The sequence below is a fragment of the Strix aluco genome, chromosome 2, assembly GCF_031877795.1.
Source record: "Strix aluco isolate bStrAlu1 chromosome 2, bStrAlu1.hap1, whole genome shotgun sequence".
Lineage (NCBI taxonomy): Eukaryota > Metazoa > Chordata > Aves > Strigiformes > Strigidae > Strix > Strix aluco.
Window position 1 is genome coordinate 64,992,282 of NC_133932.1, and position 19,079 is coordinate 65,011,360.

A 19,079-nucleotide genomic window follows, 5' to 3' on the forward strand; every position below is an offset into this window, starting at 1 on the left:
ACATTACAACTGTTGCCTTGTCATTCTACAGATCACAGCTCTATCACATATTGTCCCTGAAAAATGGAAAGTAAAAACCATACTCTTCAAGTAAACATTGGAATTGACTAGGAATCATTTGGACTACAGGAGGAAACAGGAAGGAAATCCCAATTATGATCCCTTTACAACTCCCACAGGGCCACAAGTCTGGAGATGGACAACACGGACTCTGGCCCTCATCTTTCCAACATGTGCAGTGTCACACAGTCCACAACAGCAGAAGCACTGAAATTACGCAGTACGCTCTCTGATACCTTTCAATAGCTGGAGTATTTTCACATCTTTCTCAGGATCAGTGTCTGCAAAGTTCTAAATTTCCTGCCTCTGTCTTCTCCCTGGTTGTTCTCATTGTTCCACTACCACCATTTTTAGAATTTGTGGAACTAATTAACTGAGTATTAACTTTAATTAAAAACAAGAATATACTTTAAATGGGTGCTTCTGTTAGTCTGCTCAGAAATTTCCTATTAGGGATTGTTAGATTGAGCTAGCTGCTTAGTCACACTTGATATATCACTGCTATTCAAGTCATTTTACTCATTACAGATCTCTCCCCAGTGGCTACTGTAGAGCAAACTTTTAGCAAAATTCATAGAATCGTTCATTCATCATCATTCAAATTCAGCTCTGCATTCTCTCATTTATTAACAGGATACAAATCATAGTTTCATTTTAAACAGTAACTTTTTTCTAAGACAGCAGATATCACATGTGTTTCTTCCACAGCTGAATTTGATCCGTATGTTTTTTGGGTTTTGGTTTTCGGACAGGGTTTTTTGCAACAGTAGCACTACAAATGTACTTTGCATGATATTTGGGCTTTTTTGCTGTTGTCTAATAAAAGTGCATAAGCAAAAAGCGTCACCCTCATTGGTTTCACATCACTTCAAATCTTTTTTTAATAATCTGTTGTAATATGAAATCACAATAATGTGAGTCATGCAGTTCCTTCAATAGCATGAAGAAACAAACATATTTATTTTCAGATACTCACAATAAAGTCTGCAGCATCAGAATCAGTCAAATAAATATTGTAATAATGAAACTGTCCCTCTGTTTCAGTAGATAGTTCATACAAAAATTTATTAGCTTCTATATCGTCACAGTTGAAGGATACAGTATGGATGGGAATTTTACGATGAAGCTGGACTTGAGCCAAAATTATCTGGGGGGGCTGAAAATCAAAAAATGTATATTAAACATGTGGCATCTAGAAATATATCAAAACATGGAGAATTTGTAATAATTTAATCAGTCATAGTTGCTTAGAGACAGATATAGATCAGTTAATCATACATAATAGAATGTATGATTACAATCAGCATACATTTTATATGGATTGTTATTTCATAATTATATAAAGTGAGCTAATTTAAACCTGAATTTGAAACACTGATAATGCATTAAGGCACAGGATACTCAATAAAATAAAATGCAAATTATAATATAATAAGTACTCTTTGTTTCTTAAGTCTTAAAGGAAATTACTAAAGCACGGGAAATTAAACTACTACATTGGTCTTTAGTACCACCGGATGTATATAACAATGTTTTTGCATGTATATAAGTGTTGATATTTTCATTAAGCTAAATTAGTTCAATGAAAAGTTGATTCAATACCAGGAAACAAAATAAAGGCTGAGAAAATAGGAAAGATAGTGTTCCTCCTCCAATAAAGAAATAAAAAATAGGTGAGAAAGTAAAAGATCTACCATGTCTAAAAATGTTGGAGGTTCTGGTAGAAAGAAGTTATTGATGTAGTTCTCTAACTTCTGATAACAACTTCAGTTATTCAGAATACTATCATAAATCTTGATAAATTTAGCAATATTTGCAATATAATTGTTTGTTGCATTTTAATAGTTAAAAGTAATCTTGGTTATTTCCCCTTTTTCATCTAAAAATGTATAATGTAAGTCATAAAAGCCATTATTAACTAGGTAAAAAGAAATTAACTATTCATTAATTTCTAATGTAATAAAAATATTAAAATTAAAAATATGAATAAGTGTACGTTAAGCCAAATTCTTCTTTACTAAAATATTCATATATGGTCCTAGCTAGCAAAAGTGTGAAATAATGCAAATATTTTAATTAGTTTTAAACTGTGTTTTAATGAGTGATAGCCAATAACAATCAACTTGTCTTTAGAAAATACCAAAGATTAAAACTAAAAATTAAAACAACATTAAAAGATGTGAGTTTAAGTTTCTCATCTGCTAATTTAAAATCAGGTTTACATTTTGATATTCAAATAATTTTGAAGTATATAAATCCACCCTTCCTTGTGGGTATCTTTCCTATTATCAAGAAAAACAGAACAAAAATAAAAGTGGTTCTTTAGCATTTTTCTTCCTTATCAGGGTGTAAAGATATTATTTCTTCAAGTTTATGATGCTTTTGGAATCCTAGATTTATTCAATATATTTCAGTAATTAATTTCACGTGCCCTTCAGCACAGCTATTTACCTAAGTAAAGTCAGGATTTTGCTGCATATCTGCCATTACAACCGAACTAAATTTTCAAGGGCAAATAAAGTATTTTTAAAATTCCATCCTCATCATACAGGCTAGTTTTCGCCATGCATTACAGGTTGAAAGTAGTTTTTTTCCAGTTTTTAGTTGGTGTTAGATTATGTGATATAACATGAAATAGCATCATTTTAAGTCACAGTAACAACACATTAAAAAATAAAAGCATACTTTTGATTTCATTGTCCATTTAAAACTAGACTTAAGGCAACTTCAGCCTGCTGTTACTCCAGAATTGCACCTACATAAGATCAAATTTATCTCAGTAGGATAAAAATGGAATCACACAGAGACCTAATGGAACAATATGAATGGTAACATCTTTATATGAAAATAATATAAATTAATAATTAGGCCCTTACTCCTCAGACATGACACAGCCTTTGTATCAGTTCTGCAACAGAATGTAAGAAGGTACCTACTTATATATTTGATGTGTTCTTTGGGGAAAAATGTTTAACACAAACTTGGATTTTTTAAATTTTCTTATCATTTTCTTTAAAGGTTTTCAAGCCACCATGCAAGATTGCAGGGGTTTAGTATTTAAATCCAACCATATCATGGGACCATCATTCTTTTTTGATTTTTAATTCATGAAATATTTGTACTAAGTTAGGGAGACATTTTATTTAACACAAATTCTAACTTTGATACTAACATACAGCTTTAATGTTTAATCCATTACCAGATCCTTGAAACAACTCATGACAAATGTCATGAGCTATCATGCATCAAAGACTGGACTGTGAGCAGAGAGTTCTAATCAAAACTCCTTCATGAACAGCACATTTCTCAGATACAATTTTTCAATATTATGACAATGTCCAGGAGACCCCAAGAGACTCAGCTCTGCAGGTATTATATTTATCTCATACTTCAGCCTTCTGACACCACACTACTGCATTTTCTGTTTTCTTATTTCAGAAATACCTGGTCAGGTCTCCCATCAGTCAAGAGATAAATAGCCTGAGTGCCAGTATCAGCAAGAGCAATCTGGAGAGCTTTGAGTGTATTTGTGGAACTTCCAATCTAAGAAACCAAAAAGAAAAGACAGAGAAGCATCTATAAATACTATCAGTTCTTTGCCTCTGTTCTTAAATTCATAATGACAGTGTACTGATTCAAGGGATATTACAGAACCAAAATGAGTAATAAAATGGTGAAAATATTTATGTCAAATAGCTAGAAAAATCAAAGCAAGTGTCAAAGTAGCATAAATTGGTACCAAATTGATATTTGGTGCTTATGCAAACACATAAGCAAAATGCTGGCAACAGAAAATATGAGTTGTAGAAGCAAAAGCAATCACTAAAAGACTATAAACACATAAGAAGATGTAAGATAAAGGATACATTCTATTATATTTTCCCACTGCTGCTCCTGATTGCCAACTCATCACACTCCCTTGAAACATATATTTTACTTAACCAAATAATTCAAAAGCTCCACAAAAGAGTTGCACAAGTTTATTTCTCAAAAATAGGTAAAGGACTTCCTGGATTTCTGAACAGTATTTTTTCCAGACTATCTCCCATCTACCCCCTTGAAACAGCAGTGTAAACATCATTTATTTTTTAGCACAAAAATTAGCTATACCAACAAAACATACACAGTAAAGCAATACTGTGCCCCCTAAAAATTCATATTTGAGTAATACTAGCACTTTTCCTGTGTCATTCACATGTGATGTGAATGTGAATCACATTAGTGATCATGATCTGTCTTTTTCTTTTTAGACTAAACACAGCTCTAAACTCACTGAAATGTATTTCACGGCATATAGAAACCTAAAAACTACAGTTTACATCTTCAGATTTCCACCTTTCAAACATTCAGTCTACAAAACCTTCTAATTTAAGGGAAAAGTAAGGTTTTATCAGTATGGAAAAGTTTCATCAAGTCTTAGTCTTAGTCTTTTAGTGGGGCCAAAGCAAAATCCCTGAAAAGATATGCATCTGTTTTATGCTAGTATAGCACCCGCATACCACTCTGAAGGGCAGTGAGGACTGTAGTGGAGTAAGTGAGAAGAGATTCAGGTTCCACATATATAACACATTAGAGAAGATAAATATAAATCCCTAACACTGACCCATATGCGCAAAAAAATGTTAAGAGATAGCATTATTTCTTCAGTCCTATTAAGTGTGTTAAAACTTCTTCCAGTTCTTCCCTCCAGCAAACAGTTCTATTAGAAAGGACAAAGTAAGCAAATCAGGTGAAATGGAATAGGAGGTATACTCTGAGAGCAACTCTGTATGGCTGCATAAGAGTGTATCGGCCAGACAACAAAATAGCTCAGATACTTTATAATCCTATCTTTTAATTCAGAAACAGTCCTTACCAGTACCCACTCATAAGAAATAACTAGCCTGACTCATTTTCTTTGTCTTAAATATATCTAATATTTCTAATGTTTTAGTAAGAATTATAAAGTTTTAGGCACACAACAGTCATTATTATGTGTAAATTGGCCATCCTGGCTCTTTTCAGTAATGGTACATGGGTTTGATCTGATCTGAAACAAAACAACTTCTTCTACTGTATCATGGGAACGTACAGGTGGTGATGATGTGAGGGAAATAACTATGTACCTTATGATAAAAGCTGTTAATTTTAGATTTCTCAGTTGCTACTGTTACAAATGAACATTGTTTTTATCAGTGTTCAAACAAGTTGATATGCTTCAACTACGTGGTATAATCACCCTCAAAATTTTAAATGTTATCATCCCTAAAGGATTTTTAAGGAAGAGTTAGTTACTGTTTATAGCTCAGCTTCCTTATACAACATCCTGGGACCAAAGTGTATAAAATGAGATCAAAGGATCTACTCTGATTAATATTGCAGAGCAATCTTCTGTTCATTTCAGCTTCACTGTAAAGCCAGCTTTCTGATCTCAGATTTATGCCTGCACTGCTTAAAGCAGACTGAAAGGCCACCAGCAGATGTCATTCCTGAAAAAAAGTAGACTGTTCTTGTACCATTCCCTATACCATTTCAGATATCTAGATCTGAACTTAGAAGGAAATCTATAATCAACAATTCACAACTTCATGAATAATGATGAAAAAGGCCATTCCCAAATGCATATACAAGACAGTATCAAATTATAGTAGTTCAAAGTATTATCAAACTTGCATGATGCTGTACCACGGCTTAAACAGAGCCAGCTTTTCAGGTCTCAACGAATGCAGTAAAATTAAGTTTACTAACCTCAGTTACAAGTATTCACCAACTACTCAGTGAGGCCACACTAATACTTTCTTATTTCCATGTCTTTGCCTGTTAGTATTTTCTGAGAATATCAAGTTAGTTATCTTGCTTTGTAGTCTTAGAGGTATTATGTAGCTTCCCCAATTCCCTCATCCCCAGGAATTTCATTATGAAGTCTGAGGGAGAGCTGTCATGATGCTGAGGAGTTTTACTATATAAACATGGTTTTTGTGTTAGAAAACATAACATGGGATATATCTGTACTGTTGTGTGACTGACTTTCAGTCCTGTGCTTATAACATTGCTGTCCACATTTGATACATTAATGGGTCCTAAAGCTTTTGACAAGAACAATCTGGTGGCTGACTGTGGCTGACTACAAGCATTTCTACTTTGTTTCAGGGAAAAATCCTCAGATTTTGGCCACTGTCAGAGAAAGAATATTGGGTAGATAGATAGAGAGATGTTGGGTCTGAGTATGGTTGCTCTCACGTTCCTATGAAGGCTAAAGTCAGCTGTCTATCTATGCACCAAAAGGGACTAGAAATGTTCCTCCAGCTCGCTGGCACCAGTTTCCTATATCACTTCCGAGCTGCAAGTCTGCCAGCAACACCCCTCATCCATGCAGCAGCCTTGCAGCAAGAGTGACAAATTTAGACACAGGGTCTTAGCACTGTCATGGATCCTACAGAAATCAAATTAGCCAATATTTGCATTGTGGCTACTAAACATAGCAGGCCACAAGTTGAATTAATATGATCTTATAAACAGGTCCACTGTTAAAGGACTATTATACCTGACAGATAATTTGTTGTACTCAGATCTACTAAAGTCTATACATCACCTATATTTTCAGCTTGCTCAAGTCAAATACTTAGTCAATCCAAAAATACCCCAGTCATATAGAAAGACAAGACACAAATATAACTTTGTACAAACACGCTTTGTGATAATTAGTTGCCATGTTACCTCAAGCCCTTTTATCCAAAGCCAAGCATCTTGCAAATTTTCCTCATTAACTTCAGCAAGTTTCTCTTGCCACACCACTGCTTGGGCACTAAATTTCACAAAGTTAAATCTCTTTTTGTGTCTCAGTTGTTCCTGCAAGAGACAGCATCTGAATTTTACTCAGTGTTAACAGAAAGAATACTTGTATGCTGAAATAATGACCAGTAGAAGTAGTTTTAATCAATATATAGTTGATTATGTCGTTACAATAAATTATTATAATATTCAGTCATGGTGTACAAAGAGACATACAGAGACAGAGACAATTAGTGCCTGCAATTATTAAGATTACTTGAACTTCGCAATGTAAGTCTCCATTTACTCATATTTCTCAAACTACATGAAGAGCAAATGTCTAGGAGGGCAAGAAAGAGAGAGACAAAACTAGGTATGAACAGTGATATAAGGAAGAAATTATGGCTGCTTACCAAAAGAAATTGAAATCAGAAACAAAGTAAGCATCATTTTGATGAGGAGAACAAGAATCAAATGTAGAGCACCGGCAAGGGGAACTAGGACAGCAAGAGAGAACTAAGTTAAGAATTTGCTGAAGTTGCTTTTGGACAGAAGGTACAAGGAGAGGAAGATTTGTGCAAGCTAGTACAAACTTTCAGAGCCTGGAATCTTTGCCTCCCTTTCATCACCATTTTCTGCATCTGTCTGTGAAAGCTTTTGGCACAGTATCTAATCATTTTCTAGTGCTGATCTGCCTAGAGAACCACATCACACTACATTCTATCACTTGTGCACTGTCCTGGTTTAACCAGGATAGGGTTAAGTTTCCCCAGCAGAGGGGGGGAGCTCTAGCCGGGTTATTCAGATACCATGCTGATGTCACATCCTGGCGCCTCACATTTCCTGGTGCGGGAGCTGGTGCACTCGTGGTTTTGTACATCTGCTCCTCTCACTGCTGTATTTGGTAGCTATTTTGCTCTGTTCATTGCTGTCACTATTACTGTTATTGTTGTTGTTTGTTGTGTTGCTATTGCACTGTTGTATTAAACCTTTCCTTATTTCAGTCTTGGGGCTTTGTATTTCACTCCCTTTGTGGGGGAGGGGTAGTGGCCGCGTGGTCTCAGACCCCGGCAGGGGCTAAAACACCACATGCACTTAGCTCAAAAACCTCTGTTATAGTTTTAAATTTTCTAGCCCTGATAATGATTGCTATCAATGCCACACTGATGGAATTTTCATTTGTCAATTACTCCTCTCAGGTCTAAAAAAGTTAAGATTAATCAAGTTTCAACAGTGTCTGTTTCTCTCAAATATTAATGTAAGCTTAGGTGACATCATTGTAGATTTCTAAAACTAGGTGAGACAAATCCTATCTTAGGCATGTCTCCCAGTACTCACTGCTTTTGAGGTAATTCTGCCCTTTGCAAGTCCCTTTGCAAAGTTCTGAGTCACTGTAAGATGCAAGCAAGTTCAGAACATTCTACACCCTCTGCTGTAAAAGTATAAAAGTGAATCTAGAACATACATTACACACCACAACACGCCAGTGGAATTAGATAACACTGCTTAAAAGTAAAAACTAAAATGCCAAAAGGTGTTTCACTGCATAGCTTTTTTTGTTTTGTCTTGTTTTTTTCTTTTCTTTTTTTTTAGGAGGGAAAGAAGAACTACCTAAGCCTTTTTAATTTTTAACATTTTCTCCAGATTTTTTTCAAATATTTGAAAATATGAAAATATGAGGAAAAATATAAATTTTTAACTGAAAAAATGAGCACACCAAGAAAAATAAAATTATTTTTATAAAGCTGCTATTTTTTAAAAGCATTTTAAAAATAAATAAAAAATAGAATAACAAGCATCCAGAAAAGATCAGCCTACTCTAAAATGCTCCTCAGTCTTCAGAATCATCACTTTATCATACCTGTATGAGCTGAAATATTTTCTCCTTCACCAGTGGCAGCTTGTTCTTCATAGAGTGGGATGTATCAATAAGAATATAGACATCATCTTCAAACACATTACCAAAGAGCCCTCTGCTTCCTTGTTGAAGCCACTTAATCCTGGGTGAGGAAAAAAAAAATATCGAAACCTGGTCTGTAAGATCTTCAGAGCTTTGCATACCAGAATCTAACAAGAAGGATCTTTTTATCACTGCTGTACTTCTTACTCTTTTTCCCTAAGCACCTGTTAGTAGTCACTGTCATAAGTGGTATATTGGCCTTGATGAACCAATCCTCTGTCACTACATAACAACACAAAGGCATTTTTATTTTATAATTTCAGTAGGAATCTGGAGACAGACAAAACAGACAAAGCAATACAGCACCTTTATAAAGTCGGTTATCAGGCAGTTTGAGCTGGGAAATTCCATGCAGAAGTAACTGTAACTATTGCCCCCATAACTGTTCTCCAGACTGAATTTAGGAAATCATTTAAGCATATGCTAATATGCATCCCTTTTCAGGAAACCACTTAAGAACCTATTCAGCAAGGAACTTGAGCACTTTGAAGGGTCTTAATGTAACACAGATGCTTCAATGCTTTGTTGACCTTGACCCTTAAATATAGACTTAGTTTTACATTTTAAACAAGATTGAAGCATGCCCGCCAGTTAAATACATGCATACATGCTGCTGTATACAAGAACATTTCCTCAGTAATGGCTGCTGCAGGTCCAAATCTTATTTCCCTTGAGAGTCGTAAACTACTTGTCTACTCTGAAACAGAGACACTTAACAGAGAGAATATAATGGCCCTGGGAAAAATATTACTCATCTCCACAGAGGTTTAAAAAAATTATATCATGGAAACTTAAAGGATCCTATTACATTTGCTACTGATAGCTATTTTGCCATTAGTTATTTAACCCAGTGTTTGATGAGGTCTACCAAGACTTTTTGACAATGAGACGAACCATTCAAAACAGCAAACCCCTAATTTTGGCTTGGATTTCAAATATTTATACTCACCAAAACCCTTTACTTCAAATTCTCCTTTCACAGTATGTTAATGTTATCCTAAATACAGCAAGATGAAGATAAACTAAAAGGAATAACAAAACTCTGACCTTGCTAAATGTAATCAGGCTGTTATACTTCTTGTAGAGAAGCAGCAATAAAATGAAAGTTCACATCCTGCTTTTTTCAGTGAGACATCTCATTGTCCTAATATACAAAACAGAGGGCAACATTTATTACAGAATCACAGAATCATCTAGGTTGGAAAAGACCTTGAAGATCATCTAGTCCAACCACTAACCTCACACTGACTGTTCTCAACTACACCATATCCCTAAGCGCTATGTCAACCTGACTTTCTCTGGGTTCTACAATATCCATTTTTAAAGTTTCCTTCTTCTCCTAATGTAGATACAAAAACCAATTTACTTTAGGACATCTTTAGGACAGATGAATCAGACCCTCAGATTGCCTATTTTTTTGTAGACATCCTACAAAATCTAAGAGTGTATCTATACAGCTGCAGAAAAGTAAACTAGGGAGCTATCTTGAGCACTGAACTTCTGATCATATGCATTACTTAATAGCTCATGCCCCAACTCTGATCTGTTCTGTTCAAACTTGTCTTCAACACAAAATTGCAAAAACAGCAGATAACCATTATCAGTATGGGCACAAGCCAAGCTGTGCTACTAGGAGTCGGAGGTATTGCAAGGGATTCTAGGTACACAGGATGAATGTTTACCAAGTTTTATTGATGATTCTGGAATTTTTCTGCCACCTTATGTCCCAATGTTTCTTGGCACTTTCAGCAGTATTCCAATAATGTGCAGACTGACTTTCACATTTGTGTTCCAGAAAGAGAACAAAGGTCAAACTGTTCATTGGTTTTCTTACATGGCTACTAAGAAACTCTACACACAAGATTCTGATCTAAAATGGATTTCTGCCTTAGTACTTTATCTGGCAGTTTACCAACCACTTCAGCTTATTATGACAGTAAATGTCAAACATTTTAACACCAATGTAACATAATACAAACTGATTTTACTTGACAGAACACTAACCTTCCTTCCACTTGTCTGAGAGCTGTCCTCATTTTCTTCTCGTACTGCTTATATTTTTCTGTACTAACATGTAAGTGAACTACAGATCCATCTTTCCACAAGGTATGTACAAACTTGTCGCAGTATTTTGCATGAATTACCTTCCTCTTTGTCTCCTACAGCCAACAAAAACATGTTTCATGTTCCAAAACACATTATTTTGCAGTGCCTTTAATATTTATCAAACAAACTTTAGTGGTACATGCTTGTTGCACATGAACAGGTGTAGAAATAGACATGGGATAGGGTGGTCACAGAATCTGGTCCTAGCAAAAGTGAATACAAATTATTTTTATTCTTGTAGGTAGCAAGAACAGAAGCTTACCAAACAGTGTAATGGTAGAGCTTGAGAAAAACAAATAGAAGACAAATAATCCAAATTTGTTTAAGGTCCTGCAACACTGGAGCAGCTGAGACCAACACTTTTAAGGAAAAATAAAGATGACAAGCAATCTTTGTCCTACTCCACACAAATACATAGAAAACCAAGGCATTGCTTAAACCAGTCCTGATTCTTCCTTGCAGATTATATGTGGACCAGGAAGGAGTCCTTGAAACAGTCATTTTCAAATAGCCTTTTGAAACAATCTTATTTATGACCATCTTTGTCCCATTCCACTAATAAGCTGATTTTAACAAAAACTACAAAACAACAGACCATACACTTTATCATAAATTCATCTATCCGTCAAGCTTTCAAGCTTTAAAATGAAAACCAAACAACTCACAGGACATGAGGGAAAATTAACAATACTCACAGCATCAGTTTGTGAAGATACATCCTCTGGTTTAGTTTTTATGTCAACAATCCCATCTGCATGGCGAAAAGTACAATCAGCAAGTGCATCATACAGCGTGAGCTTCTGAGCTTTCAAGCCATACTTCTGCAACCACTTCTCAGATGTCAAATATTTGTCAGATGTATGCTTTTGTAATGGATGATCAGGTTTGGTTGCTAATAAATAGAACAAAACAAACAAAATCTCCTGAATAAGATAGTTCATTTTGGACAAGTTATTTTCAAAAACAGGCTATGATACTGGAGTCAAAATTTTCAAACTTCTTCTGCTTGCACTGACAGCACTAGAGTGAGCAGATATTTCTGGCTTAATTTTAATACTCTTTACTTTGGTTGTGGGGGGTTTTTATCAGACAATTCTTCGCAACAAATCCCTTTGTTAATGGAACAAACCCATCAGAAGACAGAGTGAAGAAGATAAATAGCTACAGGATCAACATATAAAAGGAATATTCTTAATAGTATGAAGGTTAAGTCAACCTTCATACTGATTGAATTACAAAATGCCAGAAAAGATTCTTGTGTAAGATGTCTAACTTCAAGCAGAATCATTTGAGAAAATGAAGCATCAGAAGATATAATTGAAAATATAGTCAAGAACATCGGTTAGCATTGCTATTGGTCTTTTCCAGAGAAGGCCCTTTAAAGTAAAAGGCAAACTACAACGACTTTGGAAGAGAGCTTACCGTGCTTCTCTGCAATACTGACCTTTTACAGACTGAATATTGCACCATGTACCCCAAGCCACAAATCACTTGCATACCATCTTAACATTTTCTCTAGTTCCACACCCGCCTTCTAGCATTTTTAATTGATACTGAAAGAAACAGGATTTTTTTTTGCCTGATCTGGTATGACTGCTCTTATGTTTACCCTTTTATGTCATATTGTCTTAGAAATTTTCTGAGGACCATCTTAAGGTTGAGCACTGAACATCTTTGGATTCTGGTAATAGGATACAGGCCTCTCCACTCACTCATTACCACACCTAAACCAAATGACCAGCAGTGGGTCTCATAGCAGGGTGAATTTTTTTGCACACTTTGATTTTGGTGGACTTCAGTGGTATAAATGTCTACTCTATTTAGATGCAACTACAGTGACAACAGCATTGAGATCCTGAGCCTGTAAACAAACCTATGGAGACATCTAATGCCTTAACATACACAGAGTTCAGCCAGCATCAAGGCAGGTGCAGGGTCGTAGCCTGCTCATGTGGAAACATTTGCTTTCTGATTGCTTGTGGTCCTTAGAACAACCAGTGTGGCAAGTGTCACAAATGCACTCACATAATTTTAAAAAGAAAACTGTCGTTTTCTTTCTTCCACATGTTTTATGTAGAAAGTCATGTCTCAGTCCAGGTAACTAGTGCATTATCTGGAGAGTCAGCAGAAAAATTGCCTCTTTTTCTCTGTTTCTTCTCCTCCAGAACATTGCAATCTTCAGAACAAACTACAATTTGTAGCAGAGAATTTTAAACAGATCAGGAAGGCAAAACCAGGAAGAAATGCAGGCAAACAGAAAGACTGCAGTTATTTTGATTGATGGGCAACAGTCAAATAATGCTGAAGAACTGACAAAATAAATCACACTGTAATTTCATTTCTTTTAATTTATTTATGAAGTGATTATGTATGAAGGCAAATACTAAAAGAACGTTAAAGCTGCATAGTCAGGAACACATAAATAAACACTGAAATTAGGGCTGCCCTTGCAGCTTTATTGTGGTCTTTTTGTTCATATGCATTATGGTATAGCTGTTTAACTTCATATGGGAAGTCCTGCTAATTCAGAAGATGCTATTATCAGTATAAAGAACTGTATTATGCCTTCACAGAAGAAAAAAGCTCAAGCTTAAGTCCTGCAGAGTTATGTTATTGACAGATTTCAAAGCCAGGCAGAGAAAGTTCCCAGCTCCAAATCCTCACCATCACACATCTCAATACATCACCGGTAGTTCAAGTGACTGACCAACTGACTGTACAAAGCATTCCTCAGCAGGTGATCCAGAAAAGGGCATCTGGCCCCAGCCTCCATCTAGCCAAAGCAAAAGCAATTGCACTGCAAAACCAATACTAGAGCTGCACAAAATCACCGATGACTTGTGCTAATTCAATCTGAATCTTGTATCAAGTTATGCAAAAAATACCACCAGACACCACATAAGTATTTTGAAACCAGGGACTAATGCAGAATATAGGCACTATGATCCTGAAAATCCGCTTCCTCAGTTGCAGTCCAACACTGAAGCTGCCTAGACTCTACAGATTCCTAAGTTTTCAGTATTTAAGTCTTGTCAGGGGGATCATTCTGCTTCAGAGCATGCCCAGAACACCTCCATCTTAGCAGGGCTGAGTAGCTTCTCATCATCCCCTGTTTAAGCCTTCCAGAGATTCAGGAACCAGCTATGCTTCTGTCTCCAGTAGGGCTCAATCCAATTAATATGCACAGAACAACAAATGGATAATATTCTAGGCCAAATATAATGGTGGGAACTAGTAGTTCAATGAACAAATGTGGGTGTTCCTCCATATTTCTTAACACAAGAGTTGTCAGAGTATTCATCCAGAATTGGTTTCCATCCTCTACCTTTGATTAAGAGAATTCAAACCCACACTTCTTCCCTTTTAGGGGAACAAACTAGGTACCAGGTTGGAGGCTAACCCAACAAGACCATGATGGGAGAGAGATAAGGTACTTCTTCAGCACTGTGTAGAATAAAATTAAATATTTACTGGCCCAGGAAGAGAGGGAGAGACCACAAAAAAATAACTTTGATATCTTGAAATCTAGACAATTTCTAAACCTCGTCACTGGGGAACTAAAAATGGTGTGTTTCGGCCTGAGCTGTTAAAATTCATCAAGTTTAAGCAGTAGTAAACAGAGATTTGTAATGGGAAGTTGTAAGCAACCCTAAGTTTAGATGCCAAGTATAGGTGCTACCTGTATATAGACATTTCTGAGAAAACCATCCCCAAATTGACACGTAATCGAAACTGTTCACAAATAAATTACTGATCATGAAAATAATGGTAAATATCTTTAAAGAAACATAAATGATACCATCTGGAGAAGCAGGCTGGTCAGATTCTGATAAAATTTTCTGAACTTGTCTCACTGTATGTCTAGCTTCCTCCAACTCCTTCCAGATCAAAAAGACATCTTCACGGACACCAGCTACTGCAAAGAAATCATGAATAGAACTTGACATTTTGAGACAATTTCTGCTTTTTATAACTCCTCAATTACCAAAAAGTCATTGGGTTCATCCAGATGTTGCCATATAACCTCATTTTCTTGAGGTCCCATTGCAGTGACAAGTGCTGTTTTTTGACAGACTTGAAAAAAGGGCTCAAAGCTGGCACCAGGACATGAGAAGTGCTTAGCCTGGTGGAAATAACCTCCAGAGTCAGCCAAAGATTGTTTCCACAATGGAAGCAAATCCTTTTTAACACTCTCAGATAATAAGGAAACTCCACAAAGAAATTCACATGGACTTCATTGTAAAGCTGGCTCCAAATACTAGACCCAACTTTGAAACTTTAAAGAGAATATATTTTCGACTCTTTCAATTCCCTGAAGTACATAAATACTTTTATTTAAAATGAAATCTTTTCCTGAAAAGCATGTGATGAAATTTTGCTAAGATAAGTTTATTTTCATCCTAACAATCCTCAACAGTCATAAATAAATGCTAAAAAAAAAAAAAAAAGTTTTACTATCAGCCTATATTCCCAAATAACTGAAAAAATCCAAAGCTGGAGCTGATACGAGGTTTGTATTGTCTCAATAGGTATGTTTGTCTTGATTTTTTAAAAAATGAAATATGCATTTATTTAGTAGAGTACAGTTATTAAAATTGAGGCACCATGTATACCTAAGCAGTATGAACACTACTAAAAAATACATTAAATTAGGTTAGTCTCAGAGTTTAAAACTGCAATATAAGACAATGAAGAAAAACAGTGTGCAGTATTACAGTAAAAATATAAAAGAAAGTAATTGTGAGTTCTCCTAACCACAAATGCAGACTACAACCTATTACAGACTACAATCTATTACTGAATTGCACATAAAGATGCTGAATAAGGCAAACTATATCTTATCATCTAGTGGTTCAGTTAATATACAGCGGTGATTCACTGTATAGAAGATACACAATGTCTACTGAAGTAGGCTATCAGTAAACAAACCAAACTGATCATTTTGTTCTTTGATAAATTTCCCTGAAATAATAATATGAATGTTTTAGAAAATAACAACTCAGTTTTAATTGTGAAATGCTTTGAGTTTCCAAGAAATATTTTGAAATGTGTTATTGTACACTGCCATCTCCTGGGACCTTCCTGCATTTCAAAAACATCTGTTTCAACCGTTAGGACAAAGATCAACGTTTCCTAAATCTCAAAAAGCTTTAGTAAAGTAAATCATTCCATAAAAAAAACAAGCAAACAAACAAACAAAAAACCCCCAAAAAATCCCAGGAAAACAAAACTCAGTCTTTTGTCATTAACATTTTAAGTTTAAGAAAAGTATTCTGTTCAAATACTTCAGAAAGTCAACTTTTATTTTATAAACAACCTCTCCCCACAAATGCAAAACACACAAAATTTGAGCATTGGCAAAATTCCAGCAAGCAGTGAGCTAGAAGTTTTCTGATGAATAGTCAGTCATTGAATACACCTGTCACTCTCAAAACCACAAAACACATGCATTCACACCACACGTGCACATATTTCTAAGTTTAAGACTGTTAAGAATGCAATTCCAGCGGAGCTGTCTCCAGGTAAATCTTGATATCCTCCATAAGCTATCCCCAGATAATACTGGGATCCAGATTTAATTTTATGAACATTTTTAACATTATGTTTGAAAATATTGAAAGAAGTATGCATATTTCAACTATCTTTAAAACAATATTGATGATAACATTGTGTTGCTTCATTTCCCCTGAAATTGATTCTATGGACTCATCAGATTTACAGGTTTATTGTTACTGTGCCCAGTAAAATACATGTATTGAATTGGTATTACACAAAAAGGTATTTTTTCCTTATTTATGGTGCAGCACAGCAAAGTAAAACTGCATGCACTTTCAGAGCAAGTATGCTTGATGACACATTATACAGGACAAATGCAGGCATCAACAACTGCACATTGTGAAGGTCAAGTTGCTTAGAAAACTGCAAACAGCAAACTGGAAGGGGGGAACATTCGGAGTTATGGTATCTTGTATGCCCAAGTCACCGTTACACATGATGGAGTCTTGCCTTCCTGGAGATGGCTGAGCACCTGTCTGGGAAGCAGTGAATGAATTCCTTATTTTGCTTTGCTTGAGTGTGCAGCTTTTGCTTTACTTATTAAACTGTCTTTATCTCAACCCATGAGTTTTCTAACTTTCACCTTCCGATTGTCCTCCCCATTCCACCGGCGAGAGTAAGCAGGTGGCTGGGAGGGGCTTAGTTGCCGGCTGAGGTTAAACCATGACAATCTGGCAACAGTCTTTCCTGGATTCAACTAGAAGAGCAGGTTGCAAGCAACCGTAGCAGCTTTCTCACTCTACATGGGAGGTACACCTCCACCTCGGTCTCTTTTCCTCTCCAGCTACGGAGGAGTGGGAAGGAGAGGCTGTGCCTACCAAAACTGAGCCCCCAAACTCAAAATATACATACACAGACAATGCATAGTATCTTCCAGGTGTGGTTCTCAACCTGTGGCCTGGCAAAGAGCATCAGTGAAAAATGACCAGGAAAAAACTAACCTCTCTTTGGTTTAAATTCCCTTTGCTCACACCTCACCATTTTTGGGAGCCACCAACCAAAAAGCAGCTGAAAGTCACCCCCTGGGGGATGCAGTCCCCAACCGCTCCAGGCCCACTGGCTCTTGCCCATCTTCAGGCACCTGCATCCCAGGAAAGATCTCATCTTAAAAAAAATCACTTTATCCCCAAAGGGAAAGGGGCCTCCCTGTCCCCTATGCTGTGAAGCACACCACCACCAACAACAACTTGGCTGGCAGTTTAACAGCCAGATATCCCTGGGGACCCCCCGGTTCCGATTCAAAAACAGCAACAGCAAGAGGGTGGCCACAAGAGACACGCATGAGAGAACCAGCTTTAAGCCCTGCTGCTTTCCCCCAGCTTGTTTTAGTTCTTGCCACGGCCATCACAGCCCTGCAGAGCACCCCACGCTGGGTAACACTTCAGACGTGCCCTGCCCTTGGTTAAATGGCATTTCTGATCTGGAGGAGGAAGGCAATGAAAAAGAGGATGAGGATGAAGAAGGGTGTGGGGAGAGCCTGCAGTGAGGGGCAGAAGCATTTTGCTGACACCAGCAAATTGAGAAGCAGGATGGTAGGTCTGAACGAAAACACAAACACTGTTGCACATGTACACGGAAACTCATAACTGCCCTCATTTCCATTTCCCAGTTATTTAAAACTGTCAGACAATCTTAAAAGAAGCAGCTTTTCCACACCTACCTCCCAACAGACAAACTCATCCAGTTTGACAAGTCACTGTACCATCTGATTTCATACTCAAGATACAAAACCTGCTGAGAAAAAAAGCCCTTACAAAAAAAAAAAAAAAAGCCTGCAAAATCTACAATATTTCTGAAACATCAAGCAGATACCAATGCAAAAGCAGCTTATGGAAAACAGAAGCATTTCTTACTTCTCTGATTATCTGACTTAGAACCTGTAAGCAAGCAAATCCAAATATAATGGAATAAGGTCGATTTAAAACTTCATTTACCAGCAAGGCAAGATGGGCAATTTCATTTTTTCACTTCTGGTCCCTTCCTCAGCCTCTACGTGGCAGCAGAACATAGCAATATTCCCTCAAGCATTAATTTTTAAAATCCCCACTTAGGGGGGAAAGAATGGAGGTACAAAGGAGCACAGGAGAGGAGTACGCAGCTTAACCTGTGTACCTGCCAGGTCAAGCAGCACCGTAACTCACTGCAGCCCCGATCCTGCCCCTTTCCCACTGGGCAAATGGACAAAGCAAATGAACTTTGTATCCCATGTGGTATCGCAGAGAGGCTATCTGCATCACTCTCTACACATCAGCAGAGATTTGCCAGGCCAAGGTTAAGCTGCTAAGACTAGACAAAGAACTTGCAAGGAAAAAGCAGAGGCAACAATCTTTGCTACAGCTTGTAGGCAAAATAGTTACTCTTAAGTCATTATCCTGGCTCCCGGAGGGTTTGGTCTCTCCCATGTCTGTGTACATAAACAGTGCAGAGTTCATTGACTTCAATGTCATACAGGAGGCTGGCACTCTTATACTTCCCATTTTACACACAGCAACCTGAAATTTTCCCTGTGACCATCAGGTAAATGTAGAAAATCAAGCACACCTAAGAATACAGCCTTACGCTGTTCACAAGGAGGTCAGAGACGTCCCGATTTGGATTTGTCGTATCAGCCAAATCCTGATTTCAGTCCATTTGCTTTTTCTTTACA

The 19,079-nt window shown here is 36.7% G+C and overlaps 1 protein-coding gene across 1 annotated transcript in view; it reads right to left on the reverse strand.

The window, feature by feature from the left end:
- VWA3B (von Willebrand factor A domain containing 3B) overlaps positions 1 to 19,079 on the reverse strand; it is a 66,561-nt gene that overhangs the window by 29,910 nt on the left and 17,572 nt on the right. Inside the window, 7 exon segments of the mRNA XM_074816911.1 lie at positions 1,037 to 1,216; positions 3,505 to 3,603; positions 6,757 to 6,888; positions 8,672 to 8,810; positions 10,775 to 10,929; positions 11,572 to 11,768; positions 14,676 to 14,792. Of these exon segments, the coding sequence (XP_074673012.1) occupies positions 1,037 to 1,216; positions 3,505 to 3,603; positions 6,757 to 6,888; positions 8,672 to 8,810; positions 10,775 to 10,929; positions 11,572 to 11,768; positions 14,676 to 14,792 (1,019 nt within the window).